This window comes from Pelophylax lessonae (genome assembly GCF_965119305.1).
Source record: "Pelophylax lessonae genome assembly, chromosome: 2".
Taxonomy (NCBI): domain Eukaryota; kingdom Metazoa; phylum Chordata; class Amphibia; order Anura; family Ranidae; genus Pelophylax; species Pelophylax lessonae.
In genome coordinates this window covers 34,337,395-34,363,293 of record NC_138769.1, presented here as the reverse complement: position 1 = coordinate 34,363,293, position 25,899 = coordinate 34,337,395, and the positions used below count along the sequence as shown (strand labels likewise).

Below are 25,899 nucleotides of genomic sequence, written 5' to 3'. Positions count from 1 at the left end.
CTTAAATTTTTCACTCTTTGTTATATTGCAGCCATTTGCTAAAATCATTTAAGTTCATTCTTCTTCCTCATGAATGTACACATAGCACCCCATACTGACAGAAAAACACAGAATTGTTGACATTGTTGCAGATTTATTAAAAAAGAAAAACTGAAATATCACATGGTCCTAAGTATTCAGACCCTTTGCTCAGTATTTAGTAGAAGCCCCCTTTTGATCTAATACAGCCAGGAGTCTTTTTGGGAAAGATGCAACAAGTCTTTCACACCTGGATTTGGGGATCCTCTGCCATTCCTCCTTGCAGATCCTCTCCAGTTCTGTAAGGTTGGATGGTAAACGTTGGTGGACAGCCATTTTTAGGTCTCTCCAGAGATGCTCAATTGGGTTTAAGTCAGGGCTCTGGCTGGGCCATTCAAGAACAGTCACGGAGTTGTTGTGAAGCCACTCCTTCGTTATTTTAGCTGTGTGCTTAGGGTCATTGTCTTGTTGGAAGGTAAACCTTCGGCCCAGTCTGAGGTCCAGAGCACTCTGGAGAAGGTTTTTGTCCAGGATATCCCTGTACTTGGCCGCATTCATCTTTCCCTTGATTGCAACCAGTCATCCTGTCCCTGCAGCTGAAAAACACCCCCACAGCATGATGCTGCCACCACCATGCTTCACTGTTGGGACTGTATTGGACAGGTGATGAGCAGTGCCTGGTTTTCTCCACACATACCGCTTAGAATTAAGGCCAAAAAGTTCTATTTTGGTCTCATCAGACCAGAGAATCTTATTTCTCACCATCTTGGAGTCCTTCAGGTGGTTTTTAGCAAACTCCATGCGGGCTTTCATGTGTCTTACACTGAGGAGAGGCTTCCGTCGGGCCACTCTGCCATAAAGCCCCGACTGGTGGAGGGCTGCAGTGATGGTTGACTTTCTACAACTTTCTCCCATCTCCTGACTGCATCTCTGGAGCTCAGCCACAGTGATCTTTGCGTTCTTCTTTACCTCTCTCACCAAGGCTCTTCTCCCCCGATAGCTCAGTTTGGCCGGACGGCCAGCTCTAGGAAGGGTTCTGGTTGTCCCAAACGTCTTCCATTTGAGGATTATGGAGGCCACTGTGCTCTTAGGAACCTTAAGTGCAGCAGAAATATTTTTGTAACCTTGGCCAGATCTGTGCCTTGCCACAATTCTGTCTCTGAGCTCTTCAGGCAGTTCCTTTGACCTCATGATTCTCATTTGCTCTGACATGCATTGTGATCTGGAAGGTCTTATATAGACAGGTGTGTGGCTTTCCTAATCAAGTCCAATCAGTATAATCAAACACAGCTGGACTCAAATGAAGGTGTAGAACCATCTCAAGGATGATCAGAAGAAATGGAAAGCACCTGAGTTAAATATATGAGTGTCACAGCAAAGGGTCTGAATACTTAGGACCATGTGATATTTCAGTTTTTCTTTTTTAATAAATCTGCAATAATGTCAACAATTCTGTGTTTTTCTGTCAGTATGGGGTGCTATGTGTACATTCATGAGGAAGAAGAATGAACTTAAATGATTTTAGCAAATGGCTGCAATATAACAAAGAGTGAAAAATTTAAGGGGGTCTGAATACTTTCCGTACCCACTGTATCTTTAAAACTGCCTTTCCCTGTTGCCTTCTGAAGCAGCAGAGTATTGACTTTCTAATGTAAAAGAACACTAGGTGCTAACATCTGCTAGAAATTACTAAAACCTGATCCCTAGTGTGATCTTTGAGGATGACATACTTCACAGTACATGCATCTAGAAAGATCAGTGATGACTTGTTTTAAATATCTTTAAAACTACTATTCCCTGTTATCTTCAATGACAGAAGAGTGTTGACTTTCTAATGTAAGCGAACACCCGGGGCTATATTCTGCTAGAAATGACTGAAACCTGATCTCTGTTGTGATCTTTGAGGATGAATTACTTCAAAGTACATGCAGCTAGAGAGGTCATTGATGACATGTTTAAATATCTTTAAAACTGCTAGTTAAGAATGTGCACAAACTTTAATGTTCATAGCCTTGGAACAGGTGCACTTTGATCCTAGATCTGTGCATTATTTACATGTTTTTGTATCCCAGATATTTATGCGTAGAGAAACATGCCTGAGCACAGCGACAAGGTTGACAGCATGTCTTGTCCTGTCTGTCGCATTGTGTATTTCTGTCTTGTGGAATAAACGTGCAGAGACGTTTTCTTCACGGATAACCTTCTGCAATGTCAGAACCTTAAATAAACATTGCAGAAACGGCGGCACTGAGGGAGACAAGAGCCTGGCCAGCGTACAGATCTCCCTGCAGCAACACACCGGCTCAAAGGGAAGCCGGCTGTTCAGACTTTCACTGTTCAGGTGTGAAAATCATAACATTGGCCGAATGTTGTTGGTGCTTTCAGCCTTCTCATGAATTACTTAGCGAGTTTTGTTCCAAACTATAGCTGATTTATGTCACAGTGTATTTAAAGACAAAGCCTTTTTTTTGGGATGTAGTGGGGGAGGGTTGGTACCCCTGTTGTGCTTTTAGTGCTGCTGGGGGGAGGTTCATGTTTGGCATGTTGGCCGTTGTCACTGGGACAGAAAATTAGGGGAAATCCAACATTGTACAGGTGTCATCAAACACATTGCCTGAAGCATTCTGGGCTTTTTAAATGAGAAAGTCCAGAACTAGCTGCCTACCTTCAGACATGACACTGTAGCTGAAGATCCATATGGAATAATAGAAACAGAAAGATTGGGGGGGGGGGGTCTATTGAGGAAAGGGTAAATGAAATAAGGCTCTGTTCAGACTTCACAGTTGAAGAAGAGTGTAGACTTTTCTCTGTCGCTCATTGACAGACGTAGTCCTCCTTGATTAATATCAACTTGGGTTATACTGCCCTCTACAGGAGTAGGACTAGACAGGAAAGAAAACGTTCTGGCCACACCTTAGGGGCAGTCCCAGAGGGTATATCCTCTCTCTCTCTGCTACAGCAAATCAGTTTTTTTCTGTCTAGTTAGGAGTAAGGACCTAAGTTCCTTGCTGGGATCTTTGGTCCTGGCAAGATTTTTTTAGAAATACTTTTTTAGGCAGCTTTTCTTCTCCAGTGTTCCTGTGAGATCTTCAAGCAAGTACGCTGAAACTGGGCGACGGGCTGGATGTTGAGATCCAGTGGTCACCCCAGTTCAGCCTATGAGCGCGTGCAGGCCATAGCTCCGCGCTGGGTCGGCCGCGACATAGTCCCACTGGACGGGGACTGACCCTGCGAGTTAAACGTCTCGCCTGGACGCCAGTGACCAGTTGCAAACGAGTCACGGCGTCCGTATTGGTCGACAGCCCCCCCACCCCGGTGGAGAGGGGTTCTGTCAGGAGTTGGCGCCCGCCTGGTTCCGGTATGGTGAGTAGAATGTTCCCCCTCTCCCCCTGTCGGGTTTGTTGGTGGACGCGGGCCCCTCTCTGGGATGGTCGGAAACTCAGTTTCTGGGTACCCCCTCTATCCTATAACAGGTCACAGATCCCCCAATTTGAGTGTTTTGGGAGCTGACTATCTAAAGTCACTATATGACTGTAAGGGTAACTGAAGTCAGTGGCAGACTACTAAAAGGCATTACTATTGAGGTATAGAGGTATCCTACCTGTCATAGTGTGTATACAGGCCGATGCCTATGCCTGAGTTACTGCATCCGCAGGTCGCCATCCCTCCAGAAAGCCGGTCACTTCCACAGGCCGCACAGCTTCCCGCAGGCCACACAGGCCGAGCGCACACTCCCGCAGGCCGCACAGGCCGAGGACACCTCCCGCAGGCCGTACAGGCCGAGGACACCTCCCGCAGGCCGCACAGGCCGAGCGCACACTCCCGCAGGCCGCACAGGTCGAGTGCACACCTCCCGCAGGCCGCTGCTAGCTTGCAAGCCGCCGCTAGCCTACACAGGCCGCCGCCATTTTCCTGCAGATCGCACGGGGCCGCCATATTGGCGTAGCCTCGTGTCTCTAGCATGGGGGCGGCCATGTTTGAGGTGACCAAACACCTCGAGGAGCTATGGGGAGGCGCCGGAAGGCGTGTAAAGGGGCGGAGCCGCCTCCTTTTACCCGGGAAAGCAAGCCAAAGACTTCCTGTCTGTAACAGACAGTGCTGGAACAGGTTGTATTGAAACTTCTGAGCATCAAGTGGTGAGCCTTGGGGTCTCTCTCTCTCTGTAGGGGTCCTAAAGCAGGTAACACTGAGGGGCGCTGCTGCGCTGGGGGACTAAAGGGAAAAAAAAAAAAGTTTTATTTTTTTGATTGCAATTATTATTTTTTTTTTCTGGCAAGTGTCTTGTATAATCATGGACCCTGCCACACATGTATCCCCACCTGATCCCCTTGAGGTTGCCGCAGGACCCTCCAGTTCACAGAGTATTGATGCATTATCAGCAGTTTTGGAGTCTTTGGTATCCCAAAGGGCCTGTCAGGGACGGGGGTCAAGAAAGCGACCCCAGCCTACCCCTATTTCATCTGATACTTCAGAGTCAGATTCTGAGTAAGGATGATCGAACTTTTGAAAAGTTCGGTTCGACCAGAACACCCGAATTTTCCAAAAGTTCGGTTCGGATTTCAGAACCCCATTGAAATCAATGGGACCCGAACTTCGGTAATCAAAAAACACCATTTTGAAGCCCTAAAACCCAATAAATGCCCCTAAAAAGTGCCTAGGGTTCTGGGTCATGCCCCATTAACTATTAATCACACAAAAAAAGTTCTTAAAAATTGTCATTTTTGATAAAAAAAACAATTATTAAAAAAAAAAAAAAAGAGAGATTTTTACTTTGGATTTAGTATCTGGGGGGTATAAAAGGTGTGTATGTGAAGTTTCAGCTCTGTAGCATGTCCAGAACCATGAAAAAAAAAAAGATAATTTTTCAGTAGAACAGGGATGTGGGTCGGGACCATCCTTTAACTTTAACACCTATATGATCTTTTTTTCCTGGTTCTGGACATGCTACAGAGCTGAAACTTCACAGGTACACCTTTTAGATGTATAACTAAGGGGCCCTGCGCTTACGGATATTAAAATAAAGTACTGTGCATCAAGCTGCTAGCTGCAGTGAAAAGTGCTGGTGCTCTTTTAAAAATGAGGGATGTGAGTGCAGCGCTGCTTTAAAATTATAAATCTATAAATATATATAAAAAATATAGAATTGTGCAATAACTTATTACATCTGTGGTGATCTTCAAAGGAATAATATGAAGTGTACAATCATAAAAATCTAATATTTATACACAATGTGTTCCAAATAAATAAATATATAAATAATTGTCCATAAATAAATCTTTCCAGAATGCTGTGACTTTTTCCGATATTCATAAAGTGCTTGAGTGTTCAAAATGTGCAATAAGCGGGGTTTCCCCCTTAAGATGTCTGCTTACCATCAACTGGATGTAATCAGGCATGGAATAAAGGCTTTACACTCTGTTTTTCAATTGGTGAGTGAGGAATATTAGCTGGAACCTCAAGATTCATCGCCCCCGTATCCTCAAAAAGAGAAGCTTTTCATGGTGAAGTTTGTTTTAAACAACACATTTATTGGGTACATGGCGGGGATTTATACTCACAAACAACAAAATAAAACAAGCAGAGAGCGGCTCGGTGGTGTGCTGCTCCCGCAGCATACGATCCTCCGGCCGGGGATCACGTGGTACTCGCTCTACCTATCGCTAGACGCGTTTCGCTGTGACACACAGCTTCATCTGTAGCTCAAAGGTGTCTAAAACACCTTTTAGACCCCCCCAGACACAAAATCACACAAAAAAAGTTCTTAAAAATTGTCATTTTTGATAAAAAAGCCAATTATTGAAAAATTTAAAAAAAAAAAAAAAAAAGAGATTTTTTGATTTTTACTTTGGATTTAGTATCTGGGGTTTATAAAAGGTGTACATGTGAAGATTCAGCTCTGTAGCATGTCCAAAACCATGAAAAAAAAAGATTGTTTGTATTAGAAAACTTTCTGACAGGGGGTTTGCTTCGCTCCTGTAACACCTTGCCGGTTTAATAGAAGGCATTTTTTTGGGATCTTTGCAGTTAGGAAAAACATCTGAACTTGTGTATAGTGGTACTGTGCACAAGTTCTGATGTTTTGCCTGCCTCCAAAAACCCCCAAAAAATGCCAGCAAAACGCACCTGGGCATTTTTTTTTGACGCTAGCGTTTTTTTGGCATTTTTTGGGGTTCTTTTGAGGCAGGCAAAACATCTGAACTTGTGTATAGTGGTGTATATACACACATCCATATATTTATATACACACCTAGACATATATAGGTGTGATAGTAGCAGAAATATATGCTTGCGCTAATGAAATCATTTACAGTAATATATTTCTGCTACTATCACACCTATATATGTCTAGGTGTGTATATAAATATATCTATGTGTGTATATATACCACTATACACAAGTTCAGATGTTTTGCCTGCCTCAAAAGAACCCCAAAAAATGCCAAAAAAACGCTAGCGTCAAAAAAAAAATGCCCAGGTGTGTTTTTGCTGGCATTTTTTGGGGGTTTTTGGAGGCAGGCAAAACATCAGAACTTGTGCACAGTACCACTATACACAAGTTCAGATTTTTTTCCTGACTGCAAAGATCCCAAAAAATGCCTTCTATTAAACCGGCAAGGTGTTATAGGAGCGAAGCAAACCCCCTGTCAGAAAGTTTTCTAATACATACAATCCTTTTTTTTTTCTGGTTCTGGACTTGCTACAGAGCTGAAACTTCACATGTACACCTTTTAGACCCACCCAGACACAAAATCACACAAAAAAAGTTCTTAAAAATTGTCATTTTTGATAAAAAAGCCAATTATTGAAAAAGAAATTTTTTGATTTTTACTTTGGATTTCAGATCTGGGGGGGTCTAAAATGTGTACATGTGAAGTTTCAGCTCTGTAGCATGTCCAGAACCAGAAAAAAAAAGATTGTTTGTATTAGAAAACTTTCTGACAGGGGGTTTGCTTCGCTCCTGTAACACCTTGCCGGTTTAATAGAAGGCATTTTTTTGGGATCTTTGCAGTCAGGAAAAACATCTGAACTTGTGTATAGTGGTACTGTGCACAAGTTCTGTTTTGCCTGCCTCCAAAAACCCCCAAAAAATGCCAGCAAAAACACACCTGGGCATTTTTTTGTTTGACGCTAGCGTTTTTTTGGCATTTTTTGGGGTTCTTTTGAGGCAGGCAAAACATCTGAACCTATGTATAGTGGTATATATACAGTGGGTACGGAAAGTATTCAGACCCCCTTAAATTTTTCACTCTTTGTTATGTTGCAGCCATTTGCTAAAATCATTTAAGTTCATTCTTCTTCCTCATGAATGTACACATAGCACCCCATACTGACAGAAAAACACAGAATTGTTGACATTGTTGCAGATTTATTAAAAAAGAAAAACTGAAATATCACATGGTCCTAAGTATTCAGACCCTTTGCTGTGACACTCATATATTTAACTCAGGTGCTTTCCATTTCTTCTGATCATCCTTGAGATGGTTCTACACCTTCATTTGAGTCCAGCTGTGTTTGATTATACTGATTGGATTTGATTAGGAAAGCCACACACCTGTCTATATAAGACCTTCCAGATCACAATGCATGTCAGAGCAAATGAGAATCATGAGGTCAAAGGAACTGCCTGAAGAGCTCAGAGACAGAATTGTGGCAAGGCACAGATCTGGCCAAGGTTACAAAGAGATTTCTACTGCACTTAAGGTTCCTAAGAGCACAGTGGCCTCCATAATCCTCAAATGGAAGACATTTGGGACGACCAGAACCCTTCCTAGAGCTGGCCGTCCAGCCAAACTGAGCTATCGGGGGAGAAGAGCCTTGGTGAGAGAGGTAAAGAAGAACCCAAAGATCACTGTGGCTGAGCTCCAGAGATGCAGTCAGGAGATGGGAAAGTTGTAGAAAGTCAACCATCACTGCAGCCCTCCACCAGTCGGGGCTTTATGGCAGAGTGGCCCGACGGAAGCCTCTCCTCAGTGTAAGACACATGAAAGCCCGCATGGAGTTTGCTAAAAAACACCTGAAGGACTCCAAGATGGTGAGAAATAAGATTCTCTGGTCTGATGAGACCAAAATATAACTTTTTCGTCTTAATTCCAAGCGGTATGTGTGGAGAAAACCAGGCACTGCTCATCACCTGTCCAATACAGTCCCAACAGTGAAGCATGGTGGTGGCAGTATCATGCTGTGGGGGTGTTTTTCAGCTGCAGGGACAGGACGACTGGTTGCAATCGAGGGAAAGATGAATGCGGCCAAGTCCAGGGATATCCTGGACAAAAACCTTCTCCAGAGTGCTCTGGACCTCAGACTGGGCCGAAGGTTTACCTTCCAACAAGACAATGACCCTAAGCACACAGCTAAAATAACGAAGGAGTGGCTTCACAACAACTCTGTGACTGTTCTTGAATGGCCCAGCCAGAGCCCTGACTTAAACCCAATTGAGCATCTCTGGAGAGACCTAAAAATGGCTGTCCACCAACGTTTACCATCCAACCTGACAAAACTGGAGAGGATCTGCAAGGAGGAATGGCAGAGGATCCCCAAATTCAGGTGTGAAAGACTTGTTGCATCTTTCCCAAAAAGACTCCTGGCTGTATTAGATCAAAAGGGGGCTTCTACTAAATACTGAGCAAAGGGTCTGAATACTTAGGACCATGTGATATTTCAGTTTTTCTTTTTTAATAAATCTGCAACAATGTCAACAATTCTGTGTTTTTCTGTCAGTATGGGGTGCCATGTGTACATTCATGAGGAAGAAGAATGAACTTAAATGATTTTAGCAAATGGCTGCAATATAACAAAGAGTGAAAAATTTAAGGGGGTCTGAATACTTTCCGTACCCACTGTACACACATAGATATATTTATATACACACCTAGACATATATGTAGGTGTGATAGTAGCAGAAATATATTACTGTAAACGATTTTATTAGCGCAAGCATATATTTCTGCTACTATCACACCTATATATGTCTAGGTGTGTATATAAATATATGGATGTGTGTATATACACCACTATACACAAGTTCAGATGTTTTGCCTGCCTCAAAAGAACCCCAAAAAATGCCAAAAAAAAATGCCCAGGTGTATTTTTGCTGGCATTTTTTGGGGGTTTTTGGAGGCAGGCAAAACATCAGAACTTGTGCACAGTACCACTATACACAAGTTCAGATGTTTTTCCTGACTGCAAAGATCCCAAAAAAATGCCTTCTATTAAACCGGCAAGGTGTTACAGGAGCGAAGCAAACCCCCTGTCAGAAAGTTTTCTAATACAAACAATCTTTTTTTTTTTCTGGTTCTGGACATGCTACAGAGCTGAAACTTCGCATGTACACTTTTTAGACCCCCCAGATCTGAAATCCAAAGTAAAAATAAAAAAAAATCTCTTTTTTTTTAAATTTTTTTTTGAATAATTGGCTTTTTTATCAAAAATGACAATTTTTAAGAACTTTTTTTGTGTGATTTTGTGTCTGGGGGGTCTAAAAGTGTACCTGTGAAGTTTCAGCTCTGTAGCATGTCCAGAACCAGAAAAAAAGATCATATAAGTGTTAAATTTAAAGGAGGGTCCCGACCCACATCCCTGTTCTACTGAAAAATTATCTTTTTTTTTTTCATGGTTCTGGACATGCTACAGAGCTGAAACTTCACATGCACACCTTTTAGACCCCCCAGATACTAAATCCAAAGCATGTCCAGAACCAGAAAAAAAAAGGATTGTTTGTATTAGAAAACTTTCTGACAGGGGGTTGGCTCCGCTCCTGTAACACCTTGCCGGTTTAATAGAAGGCATTTTTTTGGGATCTTTGCAGTCAGGAAAAACATCTGAACTTGTGTATAGTGGTACTGTGCACAAGTTCACATGTTTTGCCTGCCTCCAAAACCCCCCAAAAAATGCCAGCAAAAACACACCTGGGCATTTTTTTTTTTTTTTGACGCTAGCGTTTTTTTGGGTTCTTTTGAGGCAGGCAAAACATCTGAACATGTGTATAGGGGGTATATATAGACATATATGTCTGAATATATACCCCTAGACATATATAGGTGTGATAGTAGCAGAAATATATTACTGTAAATGATTTCATTAGCGCAAGCATTTATTTCTGCTACTATCACACCTATATATGTCTAGGGGTATATATTCAGACATATATGTCTATATATACCCCCTATACACATGTTCAGATGTCATGTCTGACATCAAACATGTCCTCAAAAAGGCACTGGCAGTGGCAGCCCCTGCAGCATGAAAAATGCTTGGCTGGTGAGAAGCCATATTCCAGTTCCGAAGCTATTCAGAGAAATGATCATTTCTCTATAGCGGTCACCCTGCTATGGAAGGGTTTTGTCACCCTGCCATAGCAGTCACTGCCAGTTAACCCTACACTACACTACGGTCCCCTGACACTTCATACTTTCCCTACAGAAACTGAATTTTTGAAGCTAACTAAAGTGTAAAGGAGCACTCTAACTACACTAGATATCCCTTTCCTCACACTAATAAATAGCTAAATGACACTTTTAAAGTAAAATTAACAGAACTGCTTCCACTCTTTTCCATGTCCAGTATAACAATGCTAGGAATATGGCGGTTCGATCATCCCTAATTCTGAGATGGTCATTGCAGCTGCAGGTCCCTCTGCAGGAGCTGTTGTCTCAGGTAATGCTCCCTCAGATAATGAGGAGGACGGTTCTACCTCCGCCATAGCACAAGAAGAAGCATTGGTGGACACACTAGTTGTGTCTGTCCGGGAAACCTTGAGACTTGAGGTCACACCGGCAGAGGTAACCGAGATGGAAATTCCCTTTGGTACTAGTAAACCTACCAAGACGGCGAAGGTTTTTCCCTTACCCAAATGTTTTGGTAATAAAATTAAAGAGGAATGGGATCATCCGAAACAAATCCTTACTATTTCCAAACGCATTGCTAGACGCTATCCGTTTGAGGAATCCCTCATTAAAAAATGGACGGTACCACCAGTGGTGGATCCACCGATTTCCAGACTAAATAAAGCCACTGTTATCCCGTTGGAGGACGCTCCGTCCTTTAAGGATCCGTTGGATCGAAAAGTGGAAGCGGAATCCCGCACTGTTTTTTCCCTGATAGGGTCAACCTTTAGACCAGTGGTTGCCATTGGTTTTGTTTCACAAACATTGACAGAATGGGCATGCATCGATGTCAGCAGTAGTCCTCAGACGTGTGCTGTGGTCAAAGTGTTGGTCGGCGGATCAAGGTTCCAAGAAAGCTTTGGCTAATCTCCCTTTTCAGGGGGATCGCCTATTTGGGGCCACCTTAGATGAGATCATAAAGGATGTCACTGGGGGCAAGAGCACTTTTTTGTCACAGACTGCTAAAGCTAAAGGACCTCGTAACAGGCGAGGACCTTTCTTTTCCGCTCATAAGAGGTTCGTTCGCTCCGCTGGGGCGAGCGTGAAGGTCAAAGTCCCTTCAGGAGGTTTCAAAAGGCGCTGGTCGGGTAAACAAAAGGCCGACTCAGCCAAACCTGAAGATAAGGCTAATACAGCCTGAAGGTGCGCCCCCACCCAGCTCAGGGGTGGGGGGACGTCTTCACCGGTGTTCAGATCCAGGGCTTTTCAGAATCCCGGACTAAGGGGTTCAGGAGATCATATGATCAGGATACAAGATAGAGTGTCGATCACTTCTACCGGTGCGATTCTTCCCTTCCAACATTCATATGCTACAGGGAGCGGTAGTTCCCGTTCCTTGAGCAGAACGTTTTCTTTACCTTTTCCAAAGATCATTCCCAGTTCCCTCCAGGAATCGGATCCGGTTGAGCGAGCGGACCAAGGAGTCTCTGGTCCGGTGACTTCAGTCTCTAATGCTCAGCCAGGAGAAGTCATCACTTCCGATAGGAATTTAGTTTCTGATAAATGTGTGGGAACTGAGAGCGATCAGACTTTGTCTGATTGCCTGGACCAAGCAGCTCTAGGGCAGCCTGGTTCGGATCCAGTCAGAAAATGTCATGGTGATGACTTAGGTCGATCACCAAGGATTTCACCACCTGTGTCTTCAGTAGGGCATCCCGCAGGTGGATCTGTTGGCATTTTGGCTCAACAGGAAGGCGCGGAGGTTGGTAACTCGTGCCCGCGATCCGCTAGCGGACGCAGCAGACGTGCTGAACGTCCCGTAGGGGCAATATCAGCTACTATATGTCTTCCCCCCCCTCTCAAGTTACTGCTGAGATTTCTCCGCAGGATAGAGGTGGAGGGAACTCCAGTTATCCTGGAAATTCCGGGCTGGCCTCGTCAAGCCGGGTACGCCGACTTGGGCAGGCGAGTCGCAGACGCTCCTTGGAGACTTCTTCTCAGGGAGGATCTGCGGTCTCAAGGACCAATCTTCCATCGTGCTTTACAGTCGCTGGTTTTAACGGCCTGGCCATTGAGACCCAGGTACTGAAGGACAGGGGATTGTCAGCTTCAGTTATTCCTACTCTAATTAAAGCAAGGAAAGCGACTTCTAGCAAAGTCCATTATCGCACATGGAAGACTTATATTGCGTGGTGTGAATCTTTGGGATTTCCCCCACGTACCTATTTGGTGACCCGAATTTTGGCTTTTCTGCAAAAGGGGGTTGAGCAGAAACTATCCTTGAGCACCATCAAGGGTCAGGTTTCAGCGTTAGCAATCTTCTTTCAGAAGCCTTTGGCTACTCATTCCTTGGTGCGGAATTTCATCCAGGGGGTGCGACACTTGGCTCCGCCAGTGCGCGCGCCCTTACCGCCCTGGGATCTTAATTTGGTTTTGTCGGTTCTGCAGAAACCTCCATTTGAAAATATCAGGGAGATTCCCTTGCTTACATTATCCCAGAAGGTGGCCTTCTTGGTGGCCTTTACTTCTGCATGCAGGGTGTCAGAACTGGCTGCATTATCATGCCATTCCCCATATCTAGTGGTTCATAGGGATAAGGTAGTTCTTCATCCGAAGCCATCCTTTCTTTCTAAGGTGGTTTCAGACTTTCATCTGAATGAAGATATTGTGCTACCTTCCTTGTGTCCTCAGCCCAATCATCCTCGGGAATGTGCGTTGCATTCCTTGGATGTAGTTCGGGCAATCAGGGTATATCTGAAGACTACGGAATCGTTCCGTTAAACGGATTCACTTTTTGTGATCACGGATGGCCCCAGAAAGGGGTTGCCTGCATCTGCCGCGACTATCTCCAAATGGATTAGACAGACGGTGGTACAGGCTTATTCTATTAAGGGTCGGAATCCTCCGTTCCCTGTTAAGGCGCACTCCACTCGAGCGCTCTGGGCCATCAGGCGTCAGTGGTCCAGGTGTGCAAGGCAGCTACCTGGTCGTCGGTTCATACCTTTACAAAATTTTATAAAGTTGATGTGATGGCATCGGCGAATGCCTCATTTGGCCGCAAGGTTTTGCAGGCCGCAATTTGAGGAGACCGGTGGTCTACCTCGAGGGTTTTTTTCTGTTGGATTTTCAGTTGAGTCTCATCCTTTGATGAGCCTTTAAAACTTCTAGTTGGCACCGGTTGGGCCTTCTAGATTGGATTTTGATTTCCATTATCCCACCCCTCATTTGTGGCACTGCTTTGGGACGTCCCGAGTTGATATTAATCAAGGAGGACTACGTCTGTCAATGAGCGACAGAGAAAAATGGATTTTTGTAAGATCTTACCGTAAAATCCTTTTCTCTTAAGCTCATTGACAGACATAGTACCCGCCCCTCTGTTTTCTGGGTTGGGTTAAATTCTCTAAACACTGCTTTGTGACATAACTGATTTGTTGTAGCAGAGAGAGAGAGGATATACCCTCTGGGACTGCCCCTAAGGTGTGGCCAGAACGTTTTCTTTCCTGTCTAGTCCTACTCCTGTAGAGGGCAGTATAACCCGAGTTGATATTAATCAAGGAAGACTATGTCTGTCAATGAGCTTAAGAGAAAAGGATTTTACGGTAAGATCTTACAAAAATCAATTTTTTTTGTCTGTTTCCGTACATTGGAAAACGCTGAGATAAATGGGCTGCCCTATGCGTGAGAAAAAGCTCCTTTTATCCATTTCATCTGTATATTTAGCGGTTTACCTAGAGTTTGGCTTTGATACTCTTATATCATATTTACCCGATGAAAAAAAAAAAAAGACAGAAATATTTTTTGGTAAAACTTCACTTACAGGAATTACAGCCGTAGCGAACGGTTTTGAGAATAACACAAATATTAATTTTCACAAAGTCTGCTGCCTCAGTTTTTATGATGCCAATTTGCAATTACTCCAGAATGTTATGAAGAGTGATCAGATGAATTGCAATTAATTGCAAAGTCCCTCTTTGCCATGAAAATTAACTTAATCACTAAAAACATTTCCACTGCATTTGTGAAGAAGGCTTCAGGGCGCCCAAGAAAGCCCGAAAAGAGCCAGGACTGCCTCCTACAGTTGATTTAGCTGTGGGATCGGGGCACCACCTCGGGAATGGCAGCAGGCAGGTGTGAGTACATCTGCGCACACCGTGAGGAGAAGACTTTTGGAGGATGGCCTGGTGTCAAGAAGGGCAGCAAAGAAGCCACTTCTCTCCAGGAAAAACATCAGAGACAGACTGATAATCTGCAAAAGGTACAGGGATTGGACTACTGAGGGCTGGGGTAAAGTCCTTTTCTCTGATGTATCCCCTTTCTGATTGTTCCGGGCATCCAAAAAAACCTTGTCCGGAGAAGAAAAGGTGAGCGCTAACATCAGTCCTGTGTCATGTCAACAGTAAAGCGTCTTGAGACCATTCATGTGTGAGGTTGCTTCTCAGCCAAGGGAGTGGGCTTACTCACAATTTTGCCAAAGAACACAGCCATGAATACAGAATGGTAAAAAAACATCCTCCTAGAGCAACTTCTCCCCACCATCCAAGAACAGTTTGGTGAGGAACAATGCCTTTTCCAGCATGATGGAGCACCTTGCCATAGAGCAAAAGTATTAGCCGAGTGGCTTGGGGAACAAAACATAGACATTTTGGGTCCATGGCCAGGAAACTCACCAGACCTAAATCCCATTGAAAACTTGTGGTCAGCCCTCAAAAGGTGGGTGAACAAATAAAACCCCTCAAACTCTGACAACCTCCAAGCATTGATTATGAAAAAATGGGCTGCCATCAGTCAGGATGTGGCGCAGAAGTTGATTGGCAAACATGTCAGGACACATTGCAGAGTCCTCAAAAAGAACGGCCAACACTGCAGATATTGACTCTTTGCATAAGAAGTCATGGAAGATTGGGAAGGAAGGATTTTCCAGGCACATAAAGTACTTAAAAACAATTTTTATTCAAATTCCATATCATATAAAAAGGGGAAACAAAGGGGAAAAAAAGAACAAAAGACAAAAAATGAGAACATATATATAATATAAAATTGACTAGGGCCTGAACGGCTGACCAATCAACTGTATAACATACAGCAGTTCTACTAGGTGTAGTTGTACATGGTTACAATACTATTAATCATCAAAGAGACTGTAAATATGTAACAGAGATGCTGTCAGAGGTCAATCCAATGGCAGACACTATCCCATATACGATCAGATAATGGTGACAAAGAGTAATGGTTCAATTGCTCAACATGTTTCGCCTCATATAGAGGCTTCGTCTGGAGCCTAATTGCAAGTAATGTGGAAAATTCTGTATGAAACAAAAAATGTGGTTACTAGTCATATAGGTTATTTACAAACATGTGTCATCTAAATTATCCAATAAAAACTGGGGACCGCATGTATGTTGGTGGTAACGTATCCAATCACTGATTAGGAATATACAAGCGGATGGGCGGTGGATGCCCCATGGGCGCAAAGGACAATGCACCCCGGAGGCTTCCCAATTGATCACATGTGGGGGACCACACATTAAAGCTTTGTAGATGGGTATCTAAAGGTAGTAAAGATGCCAACAAGCAAATGGTTTTATACATACCTGTATATTTATTATGCAGGACAAAAGTCACCGCAGAAAAATTGATAGTTAATAACGAAGGGACACTCATGGATTTAGTCAGAGCTCGGTATCATAGGAAGGGAAAGATTGGCCCAGGGTTGGTAAAACCTGGGTGCCACCTAGGTGAGGATATAATAAATCAGTTAATATCTAGATATAAGGTATGGTTAAAAAGCTAATTTAAAGTTTATGTAGAGGAAAAAAGACTGCCATATAGATAATGGTGCGGCAGAAATATTTGCCAGGTAGGGGAAATCCCATGGGGAGACCGTAGATAACCCCCAAACCAAGTATGGAGACATGCAATAGGATAGTCACCCCGAATCCAAAGGATAGTCCGTGAGTGATAATTAAATAGTGCGTAGGTGGCCAAAAGGCCTAGCATCTTACCAAACACTCAAACTATGGTAGCATGTCTCCATAAACTCAATGGGAGAAGCCATAAGATGTACCATATAGATAATGGTGTATAGGTAGCCTGGAGTAAATGTAGATGAAATAATGTTACATGTATTCTAAAGGAGAGCTTAGTATTGAATTTCAAATGAAATAGGGTCATGCCCAATAAATACCTTATACCGGCTCTGTACTATACGTCCATGGTGTCCACTCCGGATGGGGAACCGCCGCCATACTGAGGCCAGAGTGTGTGGCCTTTTTATGGTGTGGACCCCGAGCGGCTCGTCAGTGACGTCACCACTCCGGCCACACCCCCCCCGACGTAACCTCGCGATAAACCGGGCAGGCCGGGAGTCGCGCCGGTAATCGCGGGTCCGTACGGGGAGAACAAGCATGTGTGTGTGGGACACGGATGTCCTCACATCCGCTTGTTATGCCGCAGGACGTCAGCACCGGAAGTGCGTAACGTCACTGCGGCCTATCTGGCCGCACATGTGTCAGCAAAGGAAGCCTTCCAAAGAAACAAGCCGCAGCGCCACAACAGGTCACCGCCCAAACCGCATGCAAAATCCACACAGCGATGAAAAAGGGATAGGTCACCACTGCAGCATAGAAAAATAGATGTTAGTTATGACACTGGAAACATAGCAATCTAAATAACTATTTATCACCATCATACTGTAAGATACCAAGCCAAAAGAGTCATATATCGAAACAGACAGAACCATAATAATACATCAATATTGACAGATGACTGTATCATATTTATGCATACATAGAAAAGCATATATAATAATGAAAGGTACAAAATAAAGAAGATTAAGCCGGATGGAAGGGGAATGTATATGTTAAAAAAAAGGGGTAGAGCTATTTGGATAGTTACTATGAGCAACACGCTCAATAGCTTTTTTAAGCCCATACATAAATCACTTATGATATGGACGTAGATAAGAGGGCGAAAAAAAAGGGGGGGGAGGGGGGGAGAAAAAGAGGAAGGATAAGAGGAGAAAATGTCTACAGACCGTGATCAACGAAAGCCAGAGTATATTAACAAACTATGTAAAAACCAATCAGTAATATGGGGTCTGATATCTCCCGCATAAAAGAGGAATCCGCAGAACACTCGACTCTTTGCATAAACTTCATGTGCTTGTCAATAAAAGCTTTTGACATTAAGAGCCCATTCACATTGAGGCGACACGACTTCAGGGGGCGACCTGTGAAGTCGCGTGCACCGCGACTTCGGCGCGACTTGCAGAGACTTCACATAATGGAAGTCTATGCAAGTCGCTCCGAGGTCACCCCAAAGTAGTACAGGACCCTTTTTCTAAGTCGGAGCGACTTGTGTCGCTCCTATTAGAACGGGTCCTGTACTACTCAATGGACCGTGACCGACCGCGACTTGTCAGGCTGACAAGTCGCCTGACAAGTCGCGGCAGTGTGAGTGGGCTCTTAATGCTTGTAATTATACATCAGTATACCATGTTAACATCTGACAAAAAGATCTAAAAACACTGAAGCAGCAGACTTTGTGAAAATGTTATATTTGTGTAATTCTCAAAACCTTTGGCCATGGCTGTATTTGTTTTGTATACTTACATTGGTCAAGCTTTGGACGTTTGTATACTTCTGTTGGGGAAGATACTCACTGCAGTCTCCCTTGGGGAAGCTACTACAGTAGTCGCTGCAATCTCCCAGGTCCTGCTCAGTTTTGCCCTCTGCACACTGACCACAAGGGGGCACTCCCTTGCTACTGCTGCCCTTTAATGAATGCCTCATACTTTTATAATGGAATATAAGCTGCCTTCTGATAGGAGGAGGAGACACTTTCAATGGTATATTTACCAGCCCAAAAGGAAGCAAATAAGAGAAATTTAAAGATAGGGTTTTACATACGCTTTAAACTACAGGTGTTGAAGTAATAAAGGAAATGAGCAACATATAATTTAAAGCTGTATTCAAAATGTTAATATAGTGCACCTTACCAATTCCTTAATGTGGTGGCTGCATTGGTTTTCACTTTTTGGCTTTTTTTTATTTTTACTTTGTGATCCAGCCAGAAGAACAGCTCAACTGCCTGGTTTTACCACCCCCCGTTAGTTGTACATTTGAAAGAACCCTTAAGGCTTGTTCAATCTTGCAGCAAGGAGAGATAAAAATAGGTAATTTTGGCTAAGGTTTTACCATCTCCAACAGCCCCCTTTTATTCAGTTGCCGGAGGTGGTTGTACACATGTAATGGCTGTGATGCTTTGCATTGCAGGCACAGCAAAAAGTATACTGCAACCATATACAATGCATGCAGTGGTGCAAGATTTTCAGGGTTAAATCGGGGCTGAGGAAGCGACATATCTTCTACCAGCTGCCTGTCAACCACCTTCTGAAAAGCGATCCATTGTTGGTCTTATCACTGGTTATCCAGCCCTAACCACTACTTTTGCTGGACAGCTTGGTCTGTTAACGAAAGTGAAAAAATAAAAGAATTTCTGGCTGGAATCATCAGGTGAAAATAAAAGAAAAAAAAAAGCTTAAAAATAGAAAATGAATGCAGACACCACATCTAACAATAGATAAGCTACAATATACAGTATTACATTTGGCTTTTGGGTTTATGGCTTTTTTTCCCTCTTATTTTAGCTACTTTTTCTTCATGCATAAATTTCAGAAAATGTACAATTTTCTTATTTTTCTCCCGTGTGTCTAATTTGTAGAATTAGTTACATATTTACACATTGAACATATTAAAGCAAATCGCACATATTATACCCTGGCAGTCCCCATGCTAATTCTTTGCATCTCCCTCCTATGTGTAGTAAATCATGATAACTGTTCACGCTCCGTAAGACAAAAATGGCATTTATTTCAACAGCTGAGAGTGAATTCTGACGTCTCTTCTTTTGTTTTTTTGCTTTAGGATGTTGGGCCCTGCAAGTCACTGTACAGGACACCCAGCGATACTCCATGTTATTCTCCAATGTGATCCTCAAGTGTGACTACAGCACTTCTGCTGCAATCCAGGATGTGTCCGTCTCCTGGCTCTATAAGTCCTTCTGCAAAGATCCCATCTTCGACTACTATTCTGCCAGTATGTACTCACCTAGAAGACTTCAATATATATATATATAGAATAGCTTAACACCCTTCTAGCAGCTTTCTTATAGAGCTGTGATGTGGTCACCTGCATGATTGTTACTGCTTCACACCTCAGGGTATTTGTTCTTCTTAACTCATTATTGTCACATGCATTATTAAGAAATGTACTCATGTAAATCCACATGAATTACATGTAAATTCTTGTAATACCCCTCTAATGCACCTTCACGCAACCCCCTCTCCAGTAATACCTCTCCAACATTTCCCTGCACCACCTCTTCCTCTTCTGTACCCCCTCTCCATTAATACCTCTCCAACATTTCCCCGCACCACCTCTCCCTCTTCTGTACCCCCTCTCCAGTAATACCTCTCCAACATTTCTCCGCACCACTTCTCCCTCTTCTGTACCCCCTCTCCAGTAATACCTCTCCAACATTTCCCCGCACCACCTCTCCCTCTCTCGTAGTACCTCCCCAACATTTCCCAGCACCACCTCTCCCTCTTCTGTACCCTATCTCCTCCAATTCCTCTGAAACATTTTCCCACTCCCCCTCTCCCCCAATACTTTTACAACATTTCTCCACACCACCTCTCCCGCAATACCTCTCAAACATTTCCCAGCACTAACTCTCCCTCTTCTGTACCCCCTCTCCTAAAATACCTCTCCAAAATTGCCCTGTACCACCTCTCCCTCTCCCCCAATACCTTATCAACATTTCCCCACACCACCTTTCCCTCTGCCGCAATACCTCCAACATGTCCCCCACCCCCTCTCCTGCAATACCTCTCCAACATTTCCTTGCACCACCTCTCCCTCTTCTGTACCCCCTCTCCAGTAATACCTCTCCAACATTTCTCCGCACCACCCCCCCTCTTCTGTACCCCCTCTCCAGTAATACCTCTCCAACATTTCTCCGCACCACCTCTCCCTCTTCTGTACCCCCTCTCCAGTAATACCTCTCCAACATTTCCCTGCACCACCTCTTCCTCTTCTGTACCCCCTCTCCATTAATACCTCTCCAACATTTCCCCGCACCACCTCTCCCTCTTCTGTACCCCCTCTCCAGTAATACCTCTCCAACATTTCTCCGCACCACTTCTCCCTCTTCTGTACCCCCTCTCCAGTAATACCTCTCCAACATTTCCCCGCACCACCTCTCCCTCTCTCGTAGTACCTCCCCAACATTTCCCAGCACCACCTCTCCCTCTTCTGTACCCTATCTCCTCCAATTCCTCTGAAACATTTTCCCACTCCCCCTCTCCCCCAATACTTTTACAACATTTCTCCACACCACCTCTCCCGCAATACCTCTCAAACATTTCCCAGCACTAACTCTCCCTCTTCTGTACCCCCTCTCCTAAAATACCTCTCCAAAATTGCCCTGTACCACCTTCTCCCTCTCCCCCAATACCTTATCAACATTTCCCCACACCACCTTTCCCTCTGCCGCAATACCTCCAACATGTCCCCGCACCCCCTCTCCTGCAATACCTCTCCAACATTTCCTTGCACCACCTCTCCCTCTTCTGTACCCCCTCTCCAGTAATACCTCTCCAACATTTCTCCGCACCACCCCCCCTCTTCTGTACCCCCTCTCCAGTAATACCTCTCCAACATTTCTCCGCACCACCTCTCCCTCTTCTGTACCCCCTCTCCAGTAATACCTCTCCAACATTTCCCCGCACCACCTCTCCCTCTCCCGTAGTACCTCCCCAACATTTCCCAGCACCACCTCTTCTGTACCCTATCTCCTCCAATTCCTCTGAAACATTTTCCCACTCCCCCTCTCCCGCAACACCTCTCCAACATTTCCCCACACCACCTCTCCCTCTCCCCCAATACTTTTACAACATTTCTCCACACCACCTCTCCCGCAATACCTCTCCAACATTTCCCCGCACCACCTCTCCCTCTTCTGTACCCCCTCTCCTGCAATACCTACCAAACATTTCCCAGCACTAACTCTCCCTCTTCTGTACCCCCTCTCCTAAAATACCTCTCCAAAATTGCCCTGTACCACCTCTCCCTCTCCCCCAATACCTTATCAACATTTCCCCACACCACCTTTCCCTCTGCCGCAATACCTCCAACATGTCCCCGCACCCCCTCTCCTGCAATACCTCTCCAACATTTCCTTGCACCACCTCTTCCTCTTCTGTACCCCCTCTCCCGCAATACCTCTCCAACATTTCCCCACATCACCTCTCCCTCTCCAAAATTGCCCTGTGCCACCTCTCCCTCTCCCCCAATACCTTATAAACATTTCCCCACACCACCTTTCCCTCTGCCGCAATACCTCCAACATGTCCCCGCACCCCCTCTCCTGCAATACCTCTCCAACATTTCCTTGCACCACCTCTTCCTCTTCTGTACCCCCTCTCCCGCAATACCTCTCCAACATTTCCCCACATCACCTCTCCCTCTTCTGTACCTCCTCTCCCGCTGTACCTCTACAACATTTCCCCACACCACCTCTCCCTCTTCTGTACCCCATCTCCTCCAATTCCTCTCCAACATTTTCCCGCACCACCTTCCCCTCTCCCACAATACCTCTCCAACATTTCCCCATACCACCCCTTCCTCTTTTGCACCCCCTCTCAGGCAATACCTCCAACATTTCCCCACACCACCTCTCCTTCATCCTGTACCCCCTCTCCCATAATACTTGCCCATCATTGCTCTGCACCCCCTCTCCTGCAATACCTCTCCAGTTTTTTCCCCACACCACCTCTTCCTGCATCTCCTTTCCCGCAATACCTTTCCAACATTTCCCTGCACCACCTCTTCCTGTCCCACCCTCTCCAACAATACCCTTCCAGAATTTCTCCACACTACCTCTCCCTTTTCATGCACCCCCTTTTACTGCAAGACCTCTCCAACATTTCTCCGCACCACCTCTCCCTACCTGCACCTCCCCTGCCTGCAGTACATCTCTTACTTTTCCCCTTCCACCTGTCCCACTTGTTTTCCTCAGTTCCCATCGCCCCTTCCCCCCTTCCACCTCTCCTTTCCTTCCTCTCTATGATTCAGTTATCTAGGAGCACACCACTGCCTCCAACCTTTCCTGCTATCACTAGCCACCTTATCAATTAGAATAGTCACCCTCTGTACACTTCATACCTCCTTTAGGCTTGTTTTCCTATTCATGGTGCAAGTGCTTTTTTTTAAATTTTTTTAATCTATCAGCTCTAAGATTCACAGTTTATTTAAACTGGGTCACAACTTTTCACCTGAAGAGGCTGCAACAAGTAGATTTGAGATTTAAATAATTTTAGATCCCTCTTCCTGCACCACCTCTCCCAGCAAAGCTTCCCCCACTATTCCCTGCACCACCTCACTGCAATACCTGCCCCTTTTTTTGCTACACCACCTCTGTCTCCTGAGTCTCCCTGTACCCCCTCTTCCTGCAATACCTTTCCAACATTTCACACCACTTCTCTCTCTAATTTTTCCCCCACTTTTTCCTGCACCACCTCTCCCTGCAATACCTCTCCCGCTATTTCCTGCACTGCACCACTTCTACCTGCAATACGTCCCCCACTATTCCCTGCACCTCCTCTCCCTGCAATACCTCTCCCACTATTCCCTGAACCTCCTCTCCCTGCAATACCTCTCCCACTATTCCCTGCACATCCTCTCCCTGCAATACCTCTGCCACTATTCCCTGCACCTCCTCTCCCTGCAATACCTCTCCCACTATTCCCTGCACATCCTCTCCCTGCAATACCTCTGCCACTATTCCCTGCACCTCCTCTCCCTGCAATACCTCTCCCACTATTCCCTGCACATCCTCTCCCTGCAATACCTCTGCCACTATTCCCTGCACCTCCTCTCCCTGCAATACCTCTCCCACTATTCCCTGCACCTCCTCTCCCTGCAATACCTCTCCCACTATTCCCTGCACCTCCTCTCCCTGCAATACCTCTGCCACTATTCCCTGCACCACGTTTCAATGCAATACCTCTCCCACTATTCCCTGCTCCACCTCTCCCTGCAATACCTTTCCCACTATTCCCTGCACTACCTCTCCCTGCAATACCTCTCCCACTATTCCTTGCACCACCTCTCCCTGCAATACCTCTCCCAATATCTCCTGAACCACCTCTCCCTGCAAAACCTCTCCCACTATTCACTGCACCACCTCTCCCTGCAATACCTCTCCCACTATTCCCTGCACCACCTCTACCTGAAATACCTCTCCCACTATTCCCTGCTTCACCTCTCCCTGCAATACCTATCCCACTTTTCCCTGCACCACCTCTCCCTGCAATACCTCTCCCAACATTGCCTGCACCACCTCTTCCTGCAATACCTCTCCCACTATTCCCTGCTCCACCTCTCCCTGCAATACCTTTCCCACTATTCCCTGCACCACCTCTCCCTGCAATACCTCTCCCAATATCCCCCTGCACCACCTCTCCCTGCAAAACCTCTCCCACTATTCCCTGCACCACCTCTCCCTGCAATACCTCTCCCAATATCCCCTGCACCACCTCTCCCTGCAAAACCTCTCCCACTACTCCCTGCACCACCTCTCCCTGCAATACCTCTCCCACTATTCCTTGCACCACCTCTCCCTGCAATACCTCTCCAAATATCGCCTGCACCACCTCTCCCTGCAATATCTCTCCCACTATTCCCTGCTCCACCTCTCCCTGCAATACCTTTCCCACTATTCCCTGCACCACCTCTCCCTGCAATACCTCTCCCACTATTCCCTGCACCACCTCTCCCTGCAATACCTCTCTAACTTTTCCTTGCACCACCTCTCCCTGCAATACCTTTCCCACTATTCCCTGCACCACCTCTCCCTGCAATACCTTTCCCTCTATTCCCTGCTGCACCTCTCCCTGCAATACCTTTCCCACTATTCCCTGCACCACCTCTCCCTGCAATACCTCTCCCACTATTCCCTGCACCACCTCTCCCTGCAATACCTTTCCCACTATTCCCTGCACCACCTCTCCCTGCAATACCTCTCCCACTATTCCCTGCACCACCTCTCCCTGCAATACCTCTCTCACTTTTCCTTGCACCACCTCTCCCTGCAATACCTTTCCCACTATTCCCTGCACCACCTCTCCCTGCAATACCTTTCCCTCTATTCCCTGCTGCACCTCTCCCTGCAATACCTTTCCCACTATTCCCTGCACCACCTCTCCCTGCAATACCTCTCCCACTATTCCCTGCACCACCTCTCCCTGCAATACCTCTCTCACTTTTCCTTGCACCACCTCTCCCTGCAATACCTCTCCAAACATCGCCTGCACCACCTCTCCCTGCAATACCTCTCCCACTATTCCCTGCACCACCTCTCCCTGCAAAACCTCTCCCACTATTTCCTGCACCACCTCTCCCTGCAATACCTCTCCCACTATTCCCTGCACCACCTCTACCTGAAATACCTCTCCCACTATTCCTTGCACCACCTCTCCCCTTCAATACCTCTCCCACTATTCCCTGCACCACCTCTACCTGAAATACCTCTCCCACTATTCCTTGCACCACCTCTCCCCTTCAATACCTCTCCCAACTTCGCCTGCACGACCTCTCCCTGCAATACCTCTCCCACTATTCCCTGCACCGCCTCTCCCTGCAATGCCTCTCCCACTATTCCCTGCACTACACCACTTCTACCTGCAAAACGCCCCCCACTATTCCCTGCACCACCTCTCCCGGCAATACCTCTCCCACTATTTGCGGCACCACCTCTCCCAAAATTCCCTGCACCACCTCTCCCTGCAATACCTCTTCCACTATTCTCTGCACCACCTCTCCCTGCAATACCGCTCCCAATATTCCCTGCACCACCTCTCCCTGCAATACCTTTCCCACTATTCTCTGCACCACCTCTCCCTGCAATACCTCTCCCACTATTTCCTTCACCACCTCTGCCTGCAATACCTCTCCCAATAATTCCTGCACCACCTCTTCCTGCAATACCTTTCCCACTATTCTCTGCACCACCTCTCCCTGCAATACCCCTTTCACGATTTCCTGCACCACCTTTCCCTGCAATACCTCTCCCAATATTCCCTGCACCACCTCTCCCTGCAATACCTCTCCCATGTTTTGCTTCACCACATCTCCTTGCAATATCTCTCCCACTTTTCTTGCACCACTCCTCCCTGCACCACCTCTCCCTCGAATACCTCTTTCACATTTCCCTATACCACCTCTCCCTATAATACCTCTGCAATACTTCTTCCTCTTTTCCCTGCATTACATATAACTGCAATACCTCACTCACTTTTCCATACACCACCACACCACTTTTTTGCCTCCTAATAATCAAACTTCACTATGTTACCAAAAGTATTGGGACACATGCCTTTACACGCACATTAATTTTAATGGCGTCTTAGTCTGTAGGGTTGGGTTGGCTCACCCTTTGCAGCTATAACAGCTCAACTCTTCTGGGAGTGTGTCTATGGGAATGTTTGACCATTCTTCCAG

The 25,899-nt window shown here is 45.5% G+C and overlaps 1 protein-coding gene across 1 annotated transcript in view; it reads left to right on the top strand.

Annotated features, from left to right (window-relative positions):
- Positions 1-25,899, top strand: part of ILDR1 (immunoglobulin like domain containing receptor 1) — a 120,040-nt gene that overhangs the window by 51,299 nt on the left and 42,842 nt on the right. Inside the window, exon 2 of the mRNA XM_082246898.1 lies at positions 19,264-19,434. Within this exon, the coding sequence (XP_082103024.1) occupies positions 19,264-19,434 (171 nt within the window). The remainder of the gene's footprint in view (positions 1-19,263; positions 19,435-25,899) is intronic.